The sequence below is a fragment of the Hyaena hyaena genome, unplaced genomic scaffold (assembly GCF_003009895.1).
Source record: "Hyaena hyaena isolate Hyena2069 unplaced genomic scaffold, ASM300989v1 scaffold_300, whole genome shotgun sequence".
Classification (NCBI taxonomy): domain Eukaryota; kingdom Metazoa; phylum Chordata; class Mammalia; order Carnivora; family Hyaenidae; genus Hyaena; species Hyaena hyaena.
Genome location: NW_024080933.1, coordinates 1,592,148 through 1,612,715, shown reverse-complemented (window position 1 = coordinate 1,612,715; position 20,568 = coordinate 1,592,148). Strand labels below are relative to the sequence as shown.

At 50.0% G+C, this 20,568-nt stretch overlaps 1 protein-coding gene across 1 annotated transcript in view; it reads left to right on the top strand.

The window, feature by feature from the left end:
- SLIT3 (slit guidance ligand 3) overlaps window positions 1–20,568 on the top strand; it is a 606,956-nt gene that overhangs the window by 507,538 nt on the left and 78,850 nt on the right. The window contains exons 13-14 of the mRNA XM_039247657.1: window positions 11,519–11,662; window positions 12,828–12,991. Of these exons, the coding sequence (XP_039103588.1) occupies window positions 11,519–11,662; window positions 12,828–12,991 (308 nt within the window). The remainder of the gene's footprint in view (window positions 1–11,518; window positions 11,663–12,827; window positions 12,992–20,568) is intronic.

The following is a 20,568-nucleotide window of genomic DNA, read 5'->3' as shown; positions in this document are numbered from 1 at the left end:
CCAGGAAGTCAAGCTAGGTCTCTGAGTGGGTGGGAGGCCAGGGGCAAGAATAGAGAGAGGAAAGCAGACAACACTTGCACATAGTGACTCCCAGAGACTCTTTAAGGAAGAAGAAATGAAATTTTTCCTCAGCCTTCTCCTTCTCGCATCTTTACTCCCTCCCCTTCCCGTGTCCTGTAAGACTCAGGCCTAGGCAGTTCTCCTAGGACAATGCAGTCATGTAACTTGTGCCCAGCTAGTTTCCAGGCAGCATGTCCATCTACAAGCAGTGGTCAGATTTGCTTCAATGAAGCTGAAAGCAAGAGAAAAAAGATCCTTTTCTTTTTGTCTTTTTTCTCTGTATCTCTGTCTCCACGTCTGTCTCACTCTGTGAATCTCTGTGTATCTCTGTGTGGGTATCTTTGAGTTCAGAGGTCCCAGACCTTGGGTGAGCCTTTAAAGCTTTTTGGTTATTTTGTTTGTTTGTTTTTTAATTTTTTTTAATGTTTTATTTACTTCTAGGAGAGAGAGAGAGACAGCGTGAGCAGGAGAGGGTCAGAGAGAGAGGGAGTCGCAGACTAAAACAGGCTCCAGGCTCTGAGCTGGCAGTCAGCACAGAGCCCGACGCAGGGCTCGAACCCACGAACCGCGAGATCATGACCTAAGCGAAAGTCGGACGCTCAACCGACTAAGCCACCCAGGCGCCCCTAAAGCTATTTGTTACAGTGACACACCAGGGCTCTGCTGGGAGCTGGGTGTTTCACAGATGGTGTTCTTTGCTTGTAGCAAAGAAACTGTAAATTACAACCACCTCCATAAGGCTAGTTAACTGTAGCTATTAATCCCTTGAAAGAAGAGTAACAATAGCATCAGTCTTGAGGTAGATTTGGGGGTGGTTGTGTTGTACTGGACTGGGGTGAACATCCCTTTACAATCTGCATAGACTTGGGAGTGGTTGTGTTCTACGGAGCGGGGACAAATATCCCTTTACAATCTGCATGTCTAGTGTAGACAGGAAAATGCCATTGCATGCATTAAGGAGAAATCTAGCATGCATCAAAGTGCCTAGCACAGCGCAGGGCATGTTGCAAAGCTTCAATAAATGCATGGGTTTGGGAGAAGTTTATTCGGTGGGGTGGGGTGGGGGGGGTACATGTTTTTTAAAAAAGGAAGTGTCTCCCAGCTTGGAGCAGACAGCAGTGACGATATTAATAGAAATCACAGGACTTTGCATGGGCCAGGAAGGCAACTCTAGTTTAAGCTCACCAAAATGTTGAACAGATGGGATGGAATAGCTGGGAGTAAACTGGGAGTAAAGACAAAGCATCCCTGCCTCGCGCATGACCAGGAGTTGACACAACTCGGGCAGGCTTGCTCTCCAGAAAGAAGCAGCAACTGCAGCCGACATTGGGCTTTGACCTGCTGCTGAGCAGTTGGAAAGCAGGTCCTGATTAGATCTAATTTAGCGTCCAGCCCGCTGTAGATTGGATTTCTCCTTGTTAGACTGGAGACACTCTGATAAGAAGGCTCTGATTAGAATACCCTGGTAGTCTGGGTAATTTCCTCTCCTTTGACTCAAAGGCTTTTTGTAAGAGGTTGGTGTTTATTTCTCTCTCCCTGTTTCTAAATTATTGGTGCATCTCAAAACTGAGCTGTCTCTGCCACGTGAAGTGATCTCGGATATTTCCTCCCTGGCACAACTCATGATGCTGTCGGTAGTAAAGGGGGTACATTGTAGTTGTTGACCTGCCTGCACCCCCTTGTCCCATTGTTCCACATTTTCCAGCCAGGTGTGTCCAGACCGTGCATGTACTCAGCCCTCCTTGGTCCCTTTCTGAGATGCTTATTCCAGCAGATGAGAATAGAGTATTTCAGGCTTCGGAGTTTCTCAGAGGCCGCCACAAGTGAGTCTACATGGGAATGCTTCAGCCATTCTGGGAATGACCCCCTAAACCCGATGCCCTGTCTTCTGGGTGTCCACCTCCAAAGTGTCACCTTTTGTTTAGCTTCCAGAATCTTAGAGGTCAAAGGAACATCAGGGCTCCAAGCACCGTCTCCTATCCAGTTGGTGCAGAAACACCCCACCCCCCATGCCCTCTGTGACAAATTCTTCTGTCTATTCTTGCTGATGGTGTCTGTGATAAGTCATCATTGTGTACTTAGAAGGTTAGGCAGTTCTTTCTTTTTTTTTTTTTTTTTTTTTTAAATGTTTTATTTATTTCTAGGAGAGAGAGAGAGAGACAGCGTGAGCAGGGGAGGGTCAGAGAGAGAGGGAGACACAGACTCCGAAACAAGCTCCAGGCTCTGAGCTGGCAGTCAGCACAGAGCCCGACGCGGGGCTCGAACCCACGAACCGCGAGATCGTGACCTGAGCGAAAGTCGGATGCTTAACCCACTAAGCCACCCAGGCGCCCCTAGGCAGTTCTTTCTTATACTAACGCTCAGTAATGGCTTCTGGGAAACTCAAAAAAGGCTATTCTCAAAATCTTCCAAGGTTTCAAAAAGCTAGGATGTCCCCCTGTAAGTAATTCTAAACAGGTTCAGTTCCTACAGACACTCATGGTATAAACACACATTCATTGGTTATTAGTAACTGTCCCTGTTTATCTTTGGGGAAGTGCACGGTGGTCTATCAGTCTGTCCCTCCTTGAAACAGAGGGCTGGGAAGCAAGTTCCGTACCCATTTGGTCAAGAAGTATGTTAGACACTGCCTCCTAATGTGCTGAGAACTGAAATATCACACATGAAGACGTCTCAGAATACAAGGTTAGGACAAGATATGCCACTGGTCACATGCTCCTGGGTCCAGGGATGGGAGCAGCTGGATTACCAGAGATGTGACCCATCCCCTTCTGCTGGCTGCACCCATCCCCTTCCTCACCAGAAACTTTAGGGTCAGTGCTTAGGATGCTCTTGTTCCTTTCCGTTCCCCTGCCTAGCCAGGCTTCTGGTTTCCAGGGACATCTGCAAAGATGGTGACCCTGGTGTGTAGCCAGCTGAGTGCCCACAGATCCCTCACCTTGTAGCTCAAAGTCAGCCTCTCCCAGAACAAGAAAAGCCATCAGTGTGTCTCTAGAGCCATCACTTTCTCCTCTAACGGGCAGGCGCAAGGTGTGCTGTTTAAGCTCCCCCAGGGGATAAAGAGCATTCATTTAGTGCTTATTGATTGCACGGCATGCACAGAAAAGCCGCTCAAGTGGGGCAGGTGGTCAACTGAGGTAGAAGCTTTCATGTAATTGCTGTCCACGGTCGATGTTAAGCCTGCTCCAGGAGGTCTTAAACCAAACCAGACTGTCTTTGGGCTGGAATAAGTTAAGACAACCCAGGCACCTGTTGTTTGATTTTCTTGGAAGGCAGACAAGACCATTTGAGAATCTTGGAGTCTGCCAAGCAACATGCCAATTACAGGGCAGTGAGCAAAACTTCACTCCCGTAGCTCACTTTTCCTCACCAGCTGTTCCGCCAGTATTACTACTGCTGCTAATAGTAGCAGCTAACATTTATTGACTACTTAATATGCTCCAGAACCTGTACCAAAGCAATCTTATATGCTTGTATGTTTCTCTAGTCTATACAACAGCACTAAGAGGGAGGTATTGTGAAAAGCCCCATTTTACAGATGGGGAAACTGAGGCATTGAAAGGTTAAATCACATGGCCATTGTGCCTCAGCATGTAAGTGACAGAGCATTGGCATCCAGGCAGTCTAATTCTAGAGCCTGCCCTAGAGCCTTCTGCTTTAGGCCCCGTCACAGGCAGATCTGCAGAACTAGCTTTGTGATCCATAGGGAGAGAATTCCTCACTGGTCCCTGCCAAGGAGGAGGTGCTGCTGAACTGACTGTATCTGGTTCCTTTCGTTATCCCTCAGTATCCGTCACAGGCTGCTGTCTCCTTGGGACTTCCTCTGGTCCCTTGTCATCCCACTAACCCCTGTAAGAGGGCATGAAGGAAGTGCTCATCTTTTTTTTTTTTTTTTTTTTAATGTTTTATTTATTTCTAGGAGAGAGAGAGAGAGAGAGAGACAGCGTGAGCAGGGGAGGGTCAGAGAGAGAGGGAGTCACAGACTGAAACAGGCTCCAGGCTCTGAGCTGGCAGTCAGCACAGAGCCCGACGCGGGGCTCGAACCCACGAACCGCGAGATCATGACCTAAGCGAAAGTCGGACGCTCAACCGACTAAGCCACCCAGGCGCCCCGGAAGTGCTCATCTTTAAAGATGGGGTTGAGGTGAGATGGTGAGAACTCTCCCCCGCAGTGGAGGCAGATTTACTTTGTGATGCATGTTTGAGGGAGGGCTTCTTCCCTTTCTTGGTGTATCTGGGGCTTCCCAAGGAAGGCCTTCAGGGAGACATAAAATCCGGAGTCATTTCATGCTTGGTCATTGAGTGAATGATTCACCCCTCTTAAAGGACCAGTAACCAGAAGGTGAATCGCCACCCTAGTAGCTGTTGAGGGAGAGAAGGAGAAAGCCAGGTCACACTAGCAGAGGCCTTTGATCGCCTGATAGCAGGTGATGGCCCCCTGTCCAAACTCAGAATCTCTGCTTCCCTCTGCTTGCACCCTGTTGGTATAGTTCTCTGTGGACTCCCAAGGAGGTTCTGTTTTTCAGATAGGCCACCTGATGGCATTGCTACATTTGCAGTTTCCCTTGCATCAGGAATCACCATGACAACCCACAGCCTGTGACCAGCAGTGCAGCCATTATTGGGAAGGAACCGAAGTCTTCTTTGTCCCTTGTTGAGCCGGGGAAGGCTCCTCCTGTTTCCTCTCCTGAGTGTTGAGCCTGACGTGGTCCAGAGCAAGACTGGGCAGGGTTAGGGTTTCTTGACCTCGTGGCACCAGATATCACCAGGCTTCTCCATGTCTGGCCTCAGTAGGTTCCTGAATGTCAAAGTAAATCCCCCATATCATATGGCAATGATGAGAGCATAATATCTGTGCTAAGGCAAGAGAGTAGGTCTTATTGAAATTAATGGATAAAAAAAATTCAAGGACGCCTGGGTGGCTCAGTCAGTTAGGCGTCTGACTTTGGCTCAGGTCATGATCTCATGGGTTCGAGCCCCGCTTTGGGCTGTGTGCTGACAGCTCAGAGCCTGGAGCCTGCTTTGTATTCTGCTCCCTCTCTCTCTGCCCCTCTGCCTCCCTCTCTTTCTCTCTCTCTCTTTCTTTCAAAAATAAATAAATATTTTAAAAAACTTTTTTTTTAAAGTTCAGGATGACAGTTAATTCTAGAGAAATTTAAAAATAAAAAGGAGGGGGGAGACATTAATGAATGAGGTTGGACTCTATGTCCTGCAGCTTAATCAGGGGTCCAAAATGTCTCCCCAGATTGGTGTCCTCACGAATAGTTTATGCCAATGCATAATGGTGGTAAGTACTTGCAGGGAGAGACTTTTTTTTTTTTTTAAGGAGAAGCAACAGAAAGCATGCCAGGCAGTTATTGGTACCGTCTTTCCCCTCCTACGTATCTGCATCTGAGTATTTATGAAACAAACTGCCTCTCCAGCCTTGTGTTAGGAAAAGGAGGCTCCACAAAGCACCTGCACCCTTGGCAGATGCCTGGGCCATCTTCCCATCTCATGGTCTTTCCTGAAAGGACTTCACTTATTTCCAGGAAGGGGGTCACCACACTCTCTCAGCACCAGTTTCCTGAGCATACCTTGTACTCTGGAGTTTAGAATATGCTTTTGGCATTTCCAGACAAAGACCATGCACATAGGAGGGGTAATGTAGACACTGCCTTCCACAGACCCACAGGCAGGTGTGGGGAATAGAAGTACCACCCAGAATGTAAGCTGTGGGCCACTGAATCAACACGTGAACTGCTGGAGTTGCCAAGGTGATTTTAATGCAATTTATCATTAAAGCCAACTCCAGATGTTTGTGTTTTCCAAACGGTGCAGCAAAGGCCAGTGAGCTTCATGGGAATCTTCACCCAGGAGGAGATGTGGGCAATAATAGTAGCTAAAAATGGGGTCTCAGTGGTCTTCTGCCCCATTGGCCTCTTTAGGGAAAGTGGGTGTGGTAGGGCCTTGTCACTGATGAGGGTGGACCTCATCTCCTCTCCTGTGGTTTTCCTCCCTGTATTTCCTGGACCCTGAAGGAAGGAAGCTGCCAGCCGCTCCCTGTGTTGACAGCAGCTGGGACCTTTCTGGCCAGTCCCCAAACAGGAGGACTTGAGTCACGAGAGCCCTCCTTAGCCCAGACTCAGGGTATTTCACTCCCCCCCTATAAGCTCCGGCTCTGTGGTTCTCCGTGGCTTATTTCCTGCCTGGCCTTTTCTGAAGGCAACGGTTCTGGAAAGGATTATCTCTTAGCAGCATCGTTATGTTGGTTAGTCAGTGGGCTGAGTGCTAATACCTCTTGACATGGAACATATGTGGAAGCTGAATGTGCTTGTGGAAGAGGGGGTGGGCGAGGGCCTCGTAGGGCTGACACTTGGAAATAAATATAGAAGGTGATGTCCGTGCACTCCTACTGCCGGATGCGCCGTTCTCCTTAATCCCCTCTGAAAGGAGCATGGCTCTTTTTGTTTTGTTTTGTTGTAGAATCCTCACCAGCTTCATGGGAGTGGCTACAGAGAACATACTGCTGCCTCCTCCCATTAGGTGATTCCCAAGGTCTCTTAATGGGCATCAGGGAGGCGAAATGGGTGAGAACGAAGTCTTTGGGCTAACACAGCATAGATCCACTTCTCATACTAGCTGTGCAACTTTGGTCACCAGTACTTAAGCTATTTGTGTCCCAATGGCGTCCTCTGTCAGATGGAGATAGAATTGATTCTCTAGTGGGGAGATTCAGTGAATTCGTGTTTGTAAAGGAGTTGATGGGTGTTTGAGCATGTGTCATGTTTTTTATCTGTACATTGCGTGGTCCTGCTGTTCGCCTGGCCTATCTCAGCCCTTCTCTCTTCTTTTGCTTGTTAGACCTTCAAAATCTTTAGTAGGTGGGTCTGGGAGCAGGTGGCCCCAAAAGATGGCTGGATCTGCTTCTGGGGGAAATATTTATGCACACAGGATGCCCCCAGCCCGCGACTCACTGGATCCAGCAACAGATCAGGCTGAGGTCTAGTTGGGATGTCAGAGTTTTGACTTTGAATACCAGGCAGCCTTTAGAATGAGGCAAGCTGGAGCATCTCATCTTGCATGAGGGATGCTGTTGTCTCTTTTTCATCACTGTCCCCTGATCTGCCCAGGGTAGAGTAAGAATTCAGGGGAGCCACACATACTAGCTCCCATGTCAGCATGTGGTTAATGATCGTTGAAGGTTGAAACACTGCTTTGTGCAAATGCAAGCCCCTCAGTGAAGAACTTGCCACTTTGTGCCAGTGACAGTTCGGTGAGCATCCCAAAGAGCATCCCATCTCCAACAACTTGGTGCCAAGCCCTTCCTAAGAGTTGGCAGGATTCCTGATCACTCTAGACAGCCAAAAGGCGAGCCAGTCTTCCAGACCCAACCAGACCTCTGTCCACCTGGTGCATTCCATGCCCAGTGTATTCCAAAGCTAGCAAAAATAGCCACTCCCAGCAACCAGGAACATGCTCCACTGGGCATGGAAAAAAGAGTATGGATTCTACGTAGTGGATAAAAGCTTAGGTCTGGAGTCAGGCTGATGCTTCACTTACTGCTTGGTCAAATCCACCACCACTCAGATCCTCAGTTTCCTCACACCAGCAAAATGAGGACAATCTTAATGCTGCTATGAGGGTGGAATAAAATACTGCATGGAAAGTACCTTGGAAAATGCTTGGCACGGAGCTGCACAGAGCTGTGTTCCCTAGAGATGTCGCTGCATTATTAGTATCATTTCAGCAACTACACGACTGTTCCTCAAAGGGATCTGAAGTAGGACAGGACAGACCTAGCAGCCTTGAGGGAGTAAGAGGGAGAGTCGATCCTCCAGGGAAAGAGACAGAAGGCCTGTCTTCAGGACTTCTTATGGAAATGCTGAACCCCATTCCAAATAGTTGTTTACTCTCTATTTGCTCCATCACAGTGTATTTTTTTAATTCCCCTCCAACTCTGTCCACGTACCAGGTAGCTCAGAGATCCTTTCGTGGAAGACAGATGGAGTTGAGTAGCTGCCAGCCTTCCTCCCAAAGAAGAGAGGACAGAAGGACGGGCTGTTAGATCTTGCCGGTCCTAGGGATCAGCAAGGCCGTCCTCGTCCTCGACATCTAAATCTGGATAAGCAGCTTAATTTTATCTCTCCCTACACCTCCGTGTCTTGCCTTAGGGAGCCAAGCATCCTGGGAGGGAGGAGGGACCGGGAGACTGTGCCCTTTTGTGTTTCCGCTTACTCCCTGCTTCATGCGCTCTGCGCCTCATGCTGTCTTTGCCTAGTAATTCCGCCAGCCTGGGGTGTTTTGATGCTTTCCATCTTTGCGATAACGCCCCATGCTAAAACATCTAGAAGCAGTAGGGAACTAGGGAAAGCAATTTGGGTCAGAAAAAGAAGCCTCAGTAGTTCTGATGAGTGAGGAGGGTTGCCCCAGGAACATGCAGATCGGATACCCTTTCAAGGCAGGTCAGAGTCACTACTGCTCTGTCCCTGGGGACCTCCTCTTTGTCTGGTGTCTAGCGTTCCCCAGAACTGCAGCTGGGATCATTCATCTACACTAGGGTCTCAAGTATGAGTGCCCGCTCAGGCAAGACAGGCAAAGAAACTGGTGAAAGGCATCACTAGGGAAGCGTGAGGACTGTGGCAAACAGAAAGCGTAGGTCTTATCAAAAGGGGACAGCCACCCCATAGCTGCCTCCAGTGGGCTCCATGTTGCTAGAGGTTCTGAAGTTTTTTTGTAAGAGGAAATAGAAATCTGTGTGTGTGTGTGTGTGTGTGTGTGTGTGTGTGTGTGTGTGTGCGAGAGAGAGAGAGAGAGAGAGAGAGCGCGCGCGAGAGAGAGACTTCCTGATTTTAAGACATTGGAAAGGTGAATGAACAGATTTGCATGTGAGATGTCACAATATGTTGCAAGGAGGATTCTATCTTCAGGGCATCAGATTGGTACCTCTGACTTGGTCTCTTTACTGAATTGTTCAATATTTCCTAGCAAAGGGATGCCCTCTGAAGGCCCTGAATATCAAGGTTTGGAACAAACCATTTAGCACGTACTTTATTTTCCTTTGTAGACAAGCACACCAAACACAAGTGTGTGAAGGGTCCAGTCCTTCCCCATGGGTACTTAGCCCTGCTGGGTCCCTCCAGCTTTTCTCCGTGTTTCTTTGCTCCATGGTGTCCACTTTGGAATGTTCCCAAAATGGATCGACCTTGACTAAAATGTAGTCTATAAAGCACAGGACATTCTTGGGGGAATGTCACCAGCAGATAGACGGATGGGGTATATAAGGTGTTCGTAAAGAAAGAAAAAAGCACACCCTCCAGAGGCATCTGTTCTCATAACTACCTCCAGCGTGTTCCCTGGAAACACACGTAACCTTGACCAAGCCACCACATTCTCAGCCTCAGTTCTCTCACCTAAACTTGGGAGGCTGGCTGTGCCCATCTGCTTAGGTTAGAACAATAGGATGTCAGGAAGGCACTTTGGAAACAAGAAGAGCGGGGTGCCTGGGTGGCTCAGTTGGTTGAGCGGCCGACTTTGGCTCAGGTCATGATCCCACCGCTCGTGGGTTCGAGTCCTGTGTCAGGCCCTGTGCTGACAGCTCAGAGCCTGGAGCCTGCCTTGGATTCTGTGTCTCCCTCTCTCTCTGCCCTTCCCCCACTTGCACCCTGTCTCTCTCTCAAAAATGAATAAATGTTAAAATTTTTTAACAAATGAACAAGAAATTAAAAAAAAAAGAAGAAGAAGAAGAAGAAAAGAAGAAGAGTATTCGAGCTTTTCTCCACTGCAAGGCAGAAGGACATCTGTGTGAACCCTTGGGACCCTACCCATTATTAGCCAGATTAAACAGGCAGTTCTTCCACTCATCACTGCCACGGCTGCCTGTCTGCGTTAGGCTGCAGGGGCCCCGCTGGGAGACCGGGCCTGCAGCAAGGGAGAGGTGCTACAGAAGGCTGAGCTTCCAGAGGCACCCCTCCCCCTGCACCAACTCAAGCCCCCCTGGGCCCTGGCATCAGAGCCTCAGGAGGCAAGCCAGCCCATTACCGGTCTCCTGGGCCACTCCCCACGCGAGAAGCTCTGAGCCAGCCTTGAAAGGAGAAGTGTTAGAATTTTAAAATTTTTACTGGTTAGTTTAGTTCTTCTCTCCCCCACTCTTATTGACAAGGGAGTGAGAAGCAATTTTACACTAATTAAGAGGGTACAACCTGTCAGTCTAGGATCATAAAGGAAATTCTTAGGACTCAGATTTGTTTGACTTGCCAGTCCCACACTGGAGAACTCTCCTATAGCCCTCATGGCATCCCCTATGCTGGACCAGAGTTTCACCCAAAAGGCAGCTTCCTTTGATGCTTTTTTTTGCTTTTTTTTTTGGGGGGGGTGGTGAAAGGAGGGCTCTGCAAGTCTAAAACCAGGGCAGACACCTGTCACCCTAGAGCAGTGTGGTCCCCTAGATTTGCATGTGGGGTTGTGTATATTTCTTAATAAATGCCTGTGCTGATCACCTAGACTAAAGGGAATGAAAGTGATGTCATCTGTGACATGAGGGCTTACAGTCATCATAGGTGGGAGGCCAGTTATAAACAAGGACAAACAACCTGTGATCACAAATGCAGAGAAGTGTTACGAAGAAAATAAACCAGAGCTAGGAGAGACAGGCCCGGGGGGGGAGGGGGGGCGGGGTGCTGGGGGCCTTGCTGTAGGTGAGAGAATCAGGACAGGCCTTTCTGAGGAGGTGACATTTGAGCTGAGATGCAGAGGAGGAGAAGGAACCACCTTATGAAAAGCAGTAAAGACCATGTTCAAAGGACCTGGGCCAAAATGCTTATGGGGGTATTTGAGGAACGAAGTATAGTGAGCAGGGATGAGTGGATGAGGGGAAAAGGAGCAGAGCTCAGGTCAGGTGGGGCTCCATCTGTGTGCATGCATGGGAGCACATGCGTGTGTGTCAGAGAGAGAGAGAATGCATATGTGCACACACTCGTGTTTACTCGTGGATGTACCTTTTCCTGGGAGGACTGGATGACCTAGAACTTCCATCACATTTCCAATGGGATCAGTGATCTCAAAAAACTCTAAAGTGTTTTCTGAATCAAAATTGCCCTTAGTCAACTAAAGCATTAAAGCAACTGTGCCAAATGAATTTTTTTTTCCATTCCTAGAAGCTCTGTGTTCTAAAGCAGAAAGGCAAGCATGTGTGCTGCCATTCGCAGGCTTCCTCTGAAGGCCAGGGTACTGGGGAAGGCTGCGGGGATTTCAGTATGTGGCACAGCATCCATGGTAGCTGGTGTACCAGTGCCCAGACGTGTTTGGAGGCTCAGTGACCATGGGCGTGAAAGACCTCCCCACACAGCACTCAGCCGCAGGAGCCCACAGCTGTAAGGGGAGCCCTGGGAGCTCAGAAGCCCGTCCCCTGCAGGTGCAGCCCCTGCACCGCGGGTGATTCCCAGGATCAGTGAGTCACTGGCCTCTCTTCTGCTCGCAGCCTCCTCAATGCCAATAAGATCAACTGCCTGCGAGTGAACACGTTTCAGGACCTGCAGAACCTCAATCTGCTCTCCCTGTATGACAACAAGCTGCAGACCATCAGCAAGGGACTCTTTGCCCCTCTGCAGGCCATCCAGACCCTGTGAGTATGCCCCTCAAGTGCCAGCACCCACCCAGGCAGCAGGTGACCCCAGACACAGACAACTCCCACAGTGGAGGCTAGGTGAGCGTGTCCCAGAGGCTGTCTGGAGGCTGCAGTGAAAATGGCATCAGCTCACCTGTACCAAGCAGTCACCCAGTGCTTGACACCTCACTGAGCACCACCCCCTTGTTCAAACCTTTAGACCTCACAGCAACCCTGTGAGGTAGGTGTTGTGATGATTGCTCATTTCTAGGTGAGGAAACCAAGGCACAGAGAGGTTAAGTAACCTACTCAAGGTTGCACAGCCAGTAAGGAGGATTCAAACAGGCAGAGCCACTGCTCACCCGCCTGCTTAACCACTGTATTCTGAGCAGGCTCCGTCTCTGCTAATAGACCAATCCTTCCCACCAACACCCCCCACCACCCTGCAAAACCAAGCCTCTAGTACAGGCACTCGGAATTTTTCATATTCCCTCCAGGGAGTGCTTCCTCACTCCCGAGCACTGCTGATGTTCATAAGTAATTCCATTAGATAAATGACATCTGAGGACAGATCTCAGCCCATCCCAGGCCTGACCATGAACCTGGGCTTCTGGATGCCTTCTAAGCCACCTGGCACTTGTTGCCCCTGTGGCCAGAGACAGGCGCCAATAAAGAACTAAGAACAGCTGCTGTGTGTTGAACACCGACCATACACTGAGCACTGTGCTGGCACCATGAAGAGTTTTCTTACGAGCCAGGGGAAGCCAGGCCCACGGTGCTGCCCTGGTGATGATGAGGATTACAGCAATACCCACTGCTATATGGGGAACACCCACCATGTGCCAGTCACCACACCAGCTGCTTTATGTGCCTGGCATTACTGAGCTTAGAGAGATAAAATCCAGGCTGCTGTAAGCACAGACCCTGAGCCTGTGACTGCCCATCAGAACTGGAGTGGGTCAGAGTCCAGATGAGTGGTGGGTCATGCCCCAGATCAGGAGAGCAAGGAGATGACACCAGCTGATGCCAGCCACACCTGTGACCCTCTCTGGCAGATAGCAGGCCTCAGGTCCCCCCCGCCCCCCCCCCCGCTGCCCAATGAGGAGGGGCCCAGCGCCGGGCACAGTGATGGTGGAGAGGGGCACCCCGGGTCACTCCTGATCAATTCTCATCCCTCTCGCAGCCACTTAGCCCAAAACCCATTTGTGTGCGACTGCCACTTGAAGTGGCTGGCTGACTACCTGCAGGACAACCCCATCGAGACGAGCGGGGCCCGCTGCAGCAGCCCACGCCGGCTGGCCAACAAGCGCATCAGCCAGATCAAGAGCAAGAAGTTCCGCTGCTCAGGTAATCAGGTTACGGGGCTGGGCCCCACCTTCCACTCAGAGTACCGCAGCCCCAGAGAGGCCAGTAATCCAATCTGGAGGACAGCGAGCGCTATAATGGCTCCTAGGGAGCATCTCTACAAATTAAATTGGGGAAATTCAGTTAGTCCTGCAGAAAACCAATTACCTTATGGATTTAAAATAAAACACACACACACAATAAAAGCATGGGGCAGGGGGGTGGTGCACAATTTCAGGAGAGACAGAACCCAGGTGGTGGCCTATCTCCAGGGTCAGGTGGAAGCTAGGGGAAGGGCAGCCTTTACACATGTGCCTTTTAGAGGCTACGATTTACCTTCTTTTAGACTCCAAAGTGTGCTTCCCAAGTGGCAGATAGGGAGATAAATGTGTCCCGGACCAGGCTGTGGGCAGCATATAATGTTGGGGGACTCCCATCCCCTTAAGACTGCCTTTGGTACAGCCCTTGGACCACAGTTTGTTACAGATTTCACAGGCATCTTAGCCACCTGTCTCCTCCACCCTAGATTGGTGCAGTCTGTTCATGGAGAAAACAGCAAAGAGTAGCACTCTCCAGGAAAGCAAAGCCTTACTTTCCAGTTTCCAAGCTCTCTCTGGAAACCTTCCTCCCTACTACACCCAGGAAGACACCAGAGGTGAATGGCAGGGGAGTTCTTGGGTCATCTTGAAAAAAGAAGTAGCTGTCCTTGACCCAGTAGCTAGATAAACAGGCAGTTAAAAATGGCGAGCATTTGTGTCATTTGCTACTGGAAAAAAATCACCATGCTGCCTTGTGCTCCCAGTGGTGAGAGATTGATAGTATAATGTACTGAGATTGGTTGGCGCCAACCCTCACAATCTGTGTGTCAGCAAGAGCCGTTCTTCTCCCCTGCCCAGAGCATCTTCTGTGAGCGAGTTCTCCCAAGGAGAATGACACCTTGGCCGCCAGTCACTGGGAGAAGACCATCAGACAGACTTCTGCTTCTTTCACATTGTTCTTGGCCTCTAAGTCAGACCCTTTAGTCCATGTCTCCAGAGTGATAAACTTTAGCTATTTTATCTCTTCTAATAGAACCTAATACCTCGAGAGGGCTTGGAGGTACCACAGGGACTTTGTGGCAGAATGAGGTGTTGGTCCCAATTTGTCTTCCCCAGAAGTACAGTGTCAGTTTCTTGCTTGTGATGAACTCTGTGCCAAGTGCATCTAGTTTGACTTGGTTCTTCCACTAGTCCTGTGAGATCAGCTGGAGGAGTCTTCGTTCTGCAGCTGAGGGAGTGAGGGGCTCACAGGTAAAAGGGCACCCCGTGGTCACAGCAAGCAAACAGTGGAGGCAGCCCTCAGGTCTGGCTCACTCCTCGACACCATGCAGCATGTAGGAGAGAAGGAGCATTGGGAAAACAGTCCGACTGCTTGGATAACTCTCTTTCCTCGTCTCTTTCCCAAAACTCTTTCCTTAAGCGCCTTTTTGGGCCGGCAGCATCTCTGGGAGGGAAACCCTCTTCCAGCCCTGGGATGTCACCTGAGGACAACTATCCTTCCCCAGGGCCTTTCTTATAACACATGCCTCTTCTTCCTTCTGTCCCCTCTGTTCCTATCCAAGTCTGGGGGGCTGACTTGATTAGCTATGACAAGCAGTTGTGCCTCAGAAGAGAGGAGATAAGAGGCAGAGGAGGGCAGAGTGCCATCTCCCAGCCCCAACCCCTCAGTCTCACAGGGGTCCTGTCATGATCTCAAGGATTCTTGTTGATGCCAAGACCATGGGGGCAGGCAGAGCAAGAGGGGGATCAGCCTAGGGTCTGAGGACGGCATCTCCCAGGGACAAAATCTTGGCAGGTGCCTAGGAATGACTGTGGGCTGGGACTAGGGGTGGCAGGATGGGGGTACAGATGGAACGAAGTAGGAGAAAGAAAATAGCAAGCCGACCTAAGGAGCAGTAACGCATAATTCTCTTGCTGTGCCACTACCTGCCTACCTTTGCATGGGAGGGATCCTGGCTGCTTTTCCTATGGAGGGTAGAAGTGCTTGGAAGTTTTAAAGAGAAACGGAAGCATGGGGTTCTTGGATTGACCCTGTCTAAAAGATAGGGTTTGGTTTTTTTTTTAATCAATACTAAGCAGATTATTCCCGTAAAGGTAGAGAAGTAGAGAACGTCAGAGCTGATGCCTGACAGATAGCATTCTATGTGCTATTATTTCATGTGGCTGCAGAGAAGAGAGGTAGAGAGACCTACTGGTGAGCATCAAAGGCCTTGGCTTTGGCAGACCCTGGGGCCCAGACCTGCCTCGGCTTTAGGGGATACAGAAGCCATAGGTCTAAAGCTCTGTTTCCAGGAAGCTCCAGAAGGAGGGGCAGATGACGCATACTGGAGTTGACAGATAATAAGTCTGCATTTTACTTTCCCCTAAAAGCACCCCCATTGCAAAGACAGCTGATGTAATTAGAAGCCAATTTGAGGGCTGCTTCTGCAACACATAAAGCCCCTCCTTAGGCAGGGCGTCTGGTCCCCAGCTGCCCTGTGTCTGCCTCTATCAGCTGCATCCGCCGCCCTGGGCAGCAATATCGGGTTAGAGGTGAATGCTGCCAGCTGGGGTAATCTGACCATCAGATTAAGTCCCCCTGAAAAGGCACCGCCTGGCTGCTGGGACCCCAAGCCCATCCTCAGGGGAACACTTGGCAGTTGGAAGATGCTGCCTGTCTTCCATCACACCTCCTTCCTTTGTGTGTAGTGATCTGTCGGCAAGAAGAAATTTCATGGTGAAAAGTACAGAGGTTGATGACACAATATGAGAAAAGATGACCAACAGCAAGATACTTCTCAGGGCATCACAGAGTTTTAGAGACCTCAGAATTCACCCAGTCTCTGCTAGAAATGAAGAAATTGATGCCTGCACAGTGGGAAAATATTGTCTGAGTCTATAGAGTAGGATTTTCAAGATGAGATCTGAAACTCAGGACATCTGCTATGCTGCAAAGATTTTCTCTCTTGTCCCTCCTTTTTTGTTGTTGTTGTTGTTGAGGGAAATCAAAGAGAAGGTTTCAAGGCTTAGGGGCAGGGGCACGAAAGGGATGGATTTTTCCTGCTCTGGTACCAAGTCCCTGATCAAACTTGAATGTGAAATCCCCAAACCAGGGTGTTACAGAGCCCTGCATGTCCAGGCATCAGAGCAGGGTTGAGACTAGAGTACGGTAGCCGCTCTAGCTGGTCAGATGGGAAGGCTTTCAAGGAGGTCAGACTTGGGGCTGTGGAGTGACCTTGACTCACTGGTCAACCATTGCAGACCACCTATGCACTGTCGAGATGCTGCGACTATCTTGCCTCCAAAAAACATTGTAGGGGAATAGTGACTCCATTCCTCCCGTCAAAGGGCAAGAGGAGGAAGGATCCCAAGATCCTTTTCAAGACGTCCACGTCTCCTCCCAGTGGCTTGGGAGGAAGTTCGTAAAATCTGCCCCTGATCTACTGCAGATAGTGACACGGAGACTGGACACCCTCACCTAGGCCCGTAGCACCCAGAAGGAGTTGGTTGCTGATCCCTCTGCCCACTGACATGATTCACAACCATGGAGACAATCTGCAATCAGGAAGGACCCTAGAATCTGGTGTCTTCCCCCTTTCCTTCCTTCTCTTAGTCGGAAAGAGGCTACTCATCATGATAGGACTAGTCACTGTTCTCAGACAATTGTGATTGTTAGGTCTCCCAGTCCCAAACCCAGGGCCCCATTGGCTTCCTCATCTTTCTCCTTGGCTAGGGACATGTATTTTCTTCTGATACCATACTCCCCCTTCACCATTGCACTTTGAGCCATCTGAGATGAATGTCTGTCAGCCATAGGGTTTCTGGGTGTCCTTGAAGGATACGGAGGAGGCTCCTGAGGTATGGAATATGAAAGGGGCTTTTCCTAAAGAAGAGTATTGCAGCTTTGTTAGGCCACTGGGAGTTGTGGCTTGTCTCTTCGTTCGAGGGGCTGGGGGAACAGACTGTTATGGATCCACTCTGCTGTGCGGATGGGCCCCAGGTTGCAGACCATGCAGAAGATGCTTCTGCTAAGTTTGATGTCTTGTCAGATCAATGGTACCATCGAGTGGGATTTAGAGGTTCGGTTCAGGCCTGTGATGTGACCGGAGACATCTGCGGTCATAATCCACCGTGCCCTGATTCTCCTGATTAGGGGTATCCAGTAGTCTCCCACCTGATCTTCTCCCTTTCCCCTGTGTCTGCCCAGGGGCGGGGGCCACGGGCGGTGGGGCTCCTGTCTTCGGAAGTGTTCCTGTGGAACCCTGCTCCTGATACTAATCACGCTCCGTGGGGGCCTGCTCCGGCTTCCGCTTCTCCACGCTGCTTCCTCTGAGCGCTCCTGTCCTCTCTCTGACGCTGCTTCCTGACCTTGACTCTGACCAGTTGCCGTGGGGCTTTCCTTTGTGCTTGATCTAACCATGTGGTGGAACGATGGAAACGGAACATGGTTCTGTCAAGCACCGCGGAAAGCACCGCGCTCTCCTGCAGCATGGCCCGCCACCACCGCCGCCACCGCTGGACACCTCTTCTCTGCTCTGGAGCACCGCAGCCCGCCACCTGCCAGACCCACCTCTCCTGGTCTAGCCTCACGGAGGGCGGGGGGCGGGAGTCTCGAAGGATCCGCAGAGTACCTCCAACTCCAGGTAGCGGATATGGGCTGAAATGGGTGCGGAGAAGCACACTGGGGACAAGCTAAGATCCAGACACAATGTCCTACCCCAGATGGAGTCGTCACCCACCCCCAGTCTACTCTGGATGCTGGCCAAGGGGTAAAGTAGCTAGGCTGAAGCTCAGAAACCACTGCTTTTCATCTATTCAAAGAGACAAGGACACCCAAGGCATATGCCCCATCATTTCCTGGAGAAGTTCCAGTGCAAGGTCGTTTTCCCAAGTGGTAGCTAACCCAGAGGCCCTGCTGCTTGTTACCCACCCCATCCTCCATCTTTACCAGAAGCACTGGGGATAAATGGGAGCATGAGAATGGGGGTGAAAGTGGCATGAGTCTGAAGCTTTGGGTTAACTTACACCTCCTCCTGAACCCAATCCCCACTCCTTATGAGGACATTGGTCCCAGTCTCCATGCAGCCTAAAGTCCAGGCCGTTTCCTTGACCTTCCAAGAACAGTGAACATGTGGCTGGGCTCCTCACATGGGTCTAGTTCAGTGCCGTATGAGGGCTGTGCAGGAATCTGCTGTCTCTAATAATCAAGAGAGGGATCTTGGCAACCCATTCTGTGTGTTTCTTAGTAAATCCTAGGATCAGTCTAACTAGAAGATGGTGGTTTTGGTTCATGCCGTGAAGTCTGTGTCCCATTCCAGATGAGAGAGAGTCATGTTGGGAACCGAATCCTGGCGTAGGCCTGGAAGCCAACTCTGGCCTCTCATGGTGATGTGTGACTTGCCTGTCCCCTCTCCCTCAGGTTTCCCCTCAGAGCCAGGGCCCAGCCATTGCTGAGTAACAGAGTCCTGTTTGCCTTCCTGGATGTTTTTACCATTTACTGAGTACTTACTATAGGTCAGGTGTCAAACTACTTCCATCATTACCTTGTTTCAATTTTTACAACTACCTTGTAAGTCCCATTTCACAGATGAGGATATCGAGTCAGAGAGGTTAACTAACTTGCCCTGGCTCAGATGGCTGCTCTTGCCAGCTCTAATACTCACCCTTCCCAGCCACAGACAGTCTCATCACCTTGAATTATAAAATGAAAAAGAACGAAAGGATTGACTTGAATCGATAGGAAGTTAAAAAATATTTTAACACTCCCCCTCAAGTTTGCTTCTCTTAATGGAAAAAAACTTGAGTGAGCAAGTGAGCGAGCAGTGCTGTTTGAATGGCTCCTCCCTCCAGCATGGACATACCAAGATCCATTTGGTAAGGAACAAATCCCTGAGCCTGGAGCAGTCCCCTATCCTGAACAGAGGGGCACAGTCTCAGTTCCTTAGCACTGCCCCCGCCATGCCAGGGGCCAGGCCTCTGGTATGGGTCCACACTGGCGCCTTCATGGGCACTTCCCTGGTTCTGCAGCAGCAGGCTTGTGACCAGGCAGTGCCCAGCTGCAGGCCATGGGCATTTCCCTCTGGTTTCAGGCAGATGGCTGCTTTCATAATAGACTCTGATAGGGACAGCTTAGGAGGACAGCTGCCTGCCCAACTGATCACCGAACTCCTGGTAAAACAGCTGACATTTTCCAGCCACTGGTATCTAGTCCCCCAGTCTTTGCCCATGAGTAGATAATTTTGCCTGGCAATGTTCTCTTGATTCCGTTCCTTACTTACAACCCTTTGCTTGTCCACGTGGCTCTCTCTTCAAGCTGATGATCTCCCCCCAATTCCTCTTTCTGCTCCTTTCCTCCTTTCATACCACCCACGTTAGGGATACTGGAGGTGGAAGAGGAGAGCTCTGGACACGCGGGCATTGGCAGGGCTGTGGTCATCAGATAACCGTGAATCTGTGACTTTCACTCGACAAACTGGTTGCCCAAAGAATGATGCAAATCCAGACTGCTAAGGACAGCAGCCATCCTGGGCCCAGCACTGGCCTCGGCGGCCAAGCCTATCCACAGAGTGGGAGTGGTGGCTCCCTACCTGCCCCAGTCCCGTGACCATCCAGATGTTAAATACATGCTCTCCTGGGAAGTGGCCGCAGGGCAGGGATTCGTAATAAAATCTCATCGCTGTGGATTTCCACCCCCTGATCTATTAAAGCTCTCTGTGATCATGTACCAAGTGTCGTTGTTCTGAGCGGCCTGCATAAAGGGAGGAGGGCTACAGGGGCAGGAGCAGGCAAAATGCCAGATGACATCAGCTCCCCGTGACCCATTTCAGCCAGGGTTTTGTTTTATGGTCCTTCTTCAGGTCCTCCGAGATCTCTGCTGTCTGAACTCGCCCCAAAGAGAAGAAGCCGCGGCCTCTTCAGTTACTCCCCTCCTCCTAAATATTTCTGGCAGTGACAAATATGCATTGAGATTGAAATTGACTTTTAAAGCTCTGGAAAAGTTAAAAATACTTTTGGGTAGTTATGAGCATTAGGCATAACAAATGGCTCCGAGGAACCCAGGGTAGTTTCAGTAATGAAATATGAAGTGATGGGGGTGGCATTTCAGGCTGGCTCTGACTGGGGAAGGAACTCTTTGGGTTACATGCAAACGCCGTTATTAACATTTCTGGCTGCCACTCATATAAAATATCACACTCCGACCCCCTCGTTATTACAAACCAGGGCAATAACAAAAACAGCAGGGGGGAATGCTGGAAAGAACATATTAGTCCATCGAATCTAATTGCAAAATCATTCCATTAAAATGGGTCAGCGGTTCCATCGCAGAGGTCCACCAGTTATAATCTAACTATACTACAGAGAGCGATTCCTGCTAACTACAGACGCTCTCACCTTGATTAAAATGAAAACGCATTTAATCGGCGGCAGTCCCCGGCCGGCCACAGCCCAGCCAGTGTGCGTCTTCAAGCTCATCGTGTTGAAGAGCACACCATGCTCCCTCCTGTCCTTCAGAGGCATCTGATCAGCGCCCAGGCTTCCTCCACTTTGCAGGGGCTCCATTGC